The sequence below is a fragment of the Coffea arabica genome, chromosome 7c (assembly GCF_036785885.1).
Source record: "Coffea arabica cultivar ET-39 chromosome 7c, Coffea Arabica ET-39 HiFi, whole genome shotgun sequence".
Classification (NCBI taxonomy): domain Eukaryota; kingdom Viridiplantae; phylum Streptophyta; class Magnoliopsida; order Gentianales; family Rubiaceae; genus Coffea; species Coffea arabica.
The window spans coordinates 1,774,875-1,779,743 of NC_092322.1; the positions used below are offsets into that span (position 1 = coordinate 1,774,875).

A 4,869-nucleotide genomic window follows, 5' to 3' on the forward strand; every position below is an offset into this window, starting at 1 on the left:
TTTTTTTTAATGGAAAACATATAGGTACAGTGTAACATTCCATCTCCATTCTCCAATCCAAGTCCAAAGCCAAAAGGAAGCGTTTAAATGTCCACAAAGCTCCACGGCAGTCGTTTGAAACTCGGCGAGAAGAGGGGTCTTTTGAATTTGTCCACTTTTCTGTGGTCGCCATTAGGGATATTATTCTTTCTAGAGAGGGGAGGAGTAGGGAGGAGGGCCCTGAAAAGCCAGAAGTTCCAATTACCAATTACCTGCAGCTGCTGAAACGGTCTCTTCCTTGTTCTTCTTCTATTTTCTTTTTATTCGCCAATCGCCATCGATCCCCTCTTGACCTGCAATTTCCTTTCCTTCTTCCTACTTATTCGTCCATTTTACTTCTAATCCCCCATGTTCATTGGAAACAATTGCCAATCTTGTAGAGGGTTAATCCAGTAATATATATATATATATGTTACAACAACCTCGACTTTCATCTGTAATTATCCTGTGCGATCTTCTCGGGTTGGATTTGTCAGTAAATTAGGTGCTCTGCTCTTGCATACAGCCTGAGAACCTTCCATTATCTCATCGATCCCAGCGTCTCATTTTTCCTAGTCTTACATTCAATCAAGCGGGCGGTAGTTTCTTTCTTTTTTTTCTTTCTTTTTCGTCTTTCTTAATATTTCCGATAGAGGCGCCGTTATCCCAGTTCCGCTTGTTTAATAATAATACTAATAACAATTCCTCGATTTTGCACATTTAATCTTTGGAATCTCCTCCCATCGATCCAGCTCGTTCATTTGGGGTATGTTCTTTTAAGTCCATTCCCCGATCTCCATTTCCTAACCCCCCGGGTATATCTCCAATGAAATTTAGCATCATATCTTTCACCTAACATTCTAGTTCTTGATTGATTGGAGAGTAGTACTCCTTTTAGAATTAATCAGGATTGTGGTGGTGTCCTGATAAAATATATATATATATATATATATATACACACACATAGCTGGAATAATGGGCTGCGCAACATCAAAGCAGAAGGTATGCCGGAAATGTCAGGAGCCTTATTCTCCAGTGCGGCGGAGCTATTCAATGCACGCCTCCTATCACCCTCCTCAAAAGGAAGGCGAAAGCTATCATCTCGTGGCTCTTACCTCCTCTACATTGGGTTCTCTCAAGCTTGATTTGTTAGATCCAAATCATCCCGCCTTCAAAAGAAAAGGAGACGAAGGAGAAGAAGAATCCTCCGTTATAAACCCAGTCTCAGAGAAAGATGACGACAATCATTCGGTAAAATCAAGGAAAGAGGAGTTCGCCGTGGGTGTCATCGAAGCTAAAACTTGGTCGAAAATGATCGACGAAAAAATCCCGAAAGTTGCTCCCAGAACGCCAATCAGAACTCCTCCTGGGGAGCCGGAAACTATCAATGCCTGGGAATTGATGGAAGGGCTGGAAGACACTAGTCCTCTTAGGCCCGCCAATCATCATTTCCGTAGCTTTTCTTTCCACGTGGGTTCCAACCATCAATTTCCATGCTTTGTTGACGATCAGCACACCCCGAGAGTTCATGATGACGGGGAAGTGCCGGCGGTGAAGCCGGCATGGTTGGACACAGCCGATAGTAGCGACTCCAATTCCAATGAGACGTCAATAATCTCAGAATTCGATCCTGAAGTGATATCTGCTTTTAGGAAATCACTGGAGGAGCTCCCGCCGGCCAATCCCTTCCATCTCAAGCCGCTGATGGGTGAGCAGGCTTTGGACGGCAAAGATGAGCCCTTGGAAGCAGCTGATCATGTCAAGGAAAGAAGCCCTTGGACTGCCGCGCCACGGGGTAAAGACAGGTTAATTGTGTATTTCACAAGCCTAAGAGGGGTTAGGAAGACGTACGAGGATTGCTGTAATGTTAGAATTATATTAAAAGGGTTAGGTGTTAAGCTTGACGAGAGGGATGTTTCAATGCATTCCGGGTTCAAGGAAGAATTGAAAGAGCTGTTGGGAGAGTGTTGGTGTAAGGGAGGTGCATTGCCTAAGGTGTTTATTGGTAGCAGATTCCTCGGTGGGGCGGAAGAGATACGCCGAATGCACGAGGACGGAAAGCTTGAGAAGGCCGTGGAAGGATGTGAATGGGCGGATGATGGTGGCGGCGGCGGCAATGCTGGTGTTTGCAACGCATGCGGGGATATTAGATTTGTTCCTTGCGAAACGTGTTGCGGGAGTTGTAAAATTTACTATGAAGGTGAATATGAGGAAGAAGAATGCGAAGATGCTGAATACGGATTTCAGAGATGTCCCGATTGCAATGAAAATGGGCTTACACGCTGTCCAATTTGCTGCGGTTAAGTTTGATTAATCTATGCAAAAAGATTTTGCATCTTGGTTTCTTGATTTTTTTTTTTTTTGAATTTTTTTATAATACTACTTGTGAGTGTTTATTGTACAGTGAGGAGATTTGAGAATATGAAGAGGCGATTATGAATGAGCACAGTTAAAAGTGAATTGTAGGTAGGTTGTTCTCTAAATCCAGTTTGTGTCAGCACTGAGGAATACTTCCCCAACAACGCATCATCATATCTGTTGTCTTGTGGGTGTGGGAAATGCCAGGTAAGATGAGGAGGGCTGTATACTTTTTCTTGTTCCACTCCTTATTCCTTCTCACGATAAGTAAAAGTATACACTTTTTTTTTTTTTTTTTTTTTTTTTATAATTTGCAATGATGGAGTTTGATGCATGTATGCTCCCTTTTTTCTTTTTCTTTTTCTTTTTTATAAGCCCAATTCTTGAGTGTGCAACCAAAGTTAGTTGTCCTTGTTATTTTAGGATTGGGCAAACTCTCCTCTAGTTGCTTGTGGAGAGTAACTAAATTGTGGGTGTTTTTTTATATCTTTTGTTTTTTTTTTTGAGACGACAATTGTTGTATAACCTAATCTATTCTACACTAAGGGGAAGGGAGCGAATCTAATGAGGCATAGGAATAATCCGGAGGGGACTGAACCATCACCAGACCAAACGGGTGCACAACACACCCGTCTGAATTTTTTGAAGCAAACCACTTAAACTGGTGTTTTTCTACGTCGAAACAACGAAAGGAGTAGGCAACCAATGGTTTTTCCTAGAATTGAGAAGCTTTTGTTCGGTGAGGTCAAGCCAATCTCTTTATTAAGTAAAAAGCAGCAGAAAAACCATTGGTTGCCTGTGCAACCTCCCACGACCGCCAGGACTCGGCATACACATAACAAAGTGCAGCAGGAAATCTTTGTTGGATCAGACGGCACAAATAATTTTCTATACACTACTACCGGACTGACTGACTACCTACCAGTTACCAGTGGTGGATGTTTGACCGGTTCAGTTCAACCATTTGTGTTTTGGGTATAATCATTCTTGGTGTAGTAGTTTGTACGCTACTCCTCCCATAGTAAGAGTGTCAGCATAAAATGACAAACAGATGGGAGATACTTACAAAATACGCAGCAAGGACTAAATACTAGTAATTTACTAATATCGTTTTCCAAAGAGTAGATGTATAATACTACTAGTCTATTGCCCATTAACGCCTTATTTACTTGAGCAAGTTGATTAATTCTCCCAGCTTTTATTAACCATTTAATATTTCTCCTATTATACCATTAATGATGATGACAGACACAGAATCACTGGAGAGAAATTAGGTAGACTTGATACCACTAATATCTCATCTAGAATGGGGAGGAGGAGGAGGAGGAGGAGGAGGAGGACCCTTTGCTCTCACATCAAGAAGTAGTAAAACACTTTTGGAGGCCATATCCCATTAATGTACAGTAGCAGTGGTGGTGGATGATGGTTGGGGGGTATGTGAAAGTGTCTCGATGCTGTTGGCTGGATGATGCTGAGACAACGGCGTACTGACATGAATTGACGTACGATCTCTGATTGCTCCACGAAACTAAGTACAAGCGGGTCTGCGACATTGTGGTCCTAAATTCGATCTTAGCATATGTAGCTAGTGCATGCTTTCATTATTGGCCTAGATTTCCTCATTTTATATAGTCTCTATATATACTATTGATAACAATAGGATACTACGACAACATAGTGCCATAATTTTAGGCCCCATCTGGACCATATCGTTTCATTCATAACTGAAAACCTTGCAATATATGCTTGTGGGCATATACCCGCTAGGTTATTATTATTATTACTTTTTAATATAGAAAGTATCTCAACTTTGTCAGACTAATCATTTTGTACCTCTGCACCTCCGCGTTAGAGAAGTGATTCGAATACACGATCTCGAGACCTAACCAGACTAATTCGAAACCATCCGAACCAATTCCAAGGGATCTTCCTAACGCTTGTTAGGTTATGAAATTGAAGGGTCTCTTATCCTCTTAACGACAGCAAATAAATTTTTGATTTGGTTATATGTGAGTGTCGGTCACCACATCCAGAACGCAAGCCAACAATGACCAGCTAAAACTTAATCACGTCAAGGCCAAGAAGAACTAGTAAGTATCTCAATCCTGTCACGTACATGTGGCCCATTACGTTTTCAGCCTAACTTAATCATGTAAGGGTTTTTGGCATTCCTCCTCTTGTTAGTTGTTACTCCCACTCGCTGATTCTCAGGCCTTGTCCTTCCTTATTCGTAAATTTGTTACATACAGCGAGGAAATGATGGAACAACAACACAAATACTTTAAGAGTCGAAGCTTTCACACACACACACACGCTCACCCAGAGAGAGAGAGAGAGAGAGAGAGAGATTGGATTTAAGGTCTAGGTCTCTCTCCCATGCAATATTGGATTTAAGGTCTAACGTTCTTTTTATAATCTTAGCTTAATATATAATATACGTATGGTATACTAGTTCTTTTATATCTGAATTAGCACGATTTTTAGGATGTAGAT

At 41.4% G+C, this 4,869-nt stretch overlaps 1 protein-coding gene across 1 annotated transcript; it reads left to right on the top strand.

Annotated features, from left to right (window-relative positions):
- Window positions 1-2,668, top strand: LOC113698132 (uncharacterized protein At3g28850). Its single transcript, XM_027217840.2, has one exon. The coding sequence runs from the start codon at window positions 994-996 to the stop codon at window positions 2,320-2,322; it is 1,329 nt and encodes a 442-aa protein (XP_027073641.2). The 5' UTR covers window positions 1-993; the 3' UTR covers window positions 2,323-2,668.
- The last annotated feature ends 2,201 nt before the right edge of the window (window positions 2,669-4,869 follow it).

Excerpts from the sequence above, each read along its gene's own strand:
- LOC113698132 (XM_027217840.2), top strand. The coding sequence starts at position 994 with ATGGGCTGCGCAACATCAAAGCAGAAGGTATGCCGGAAATGTCAGGAG.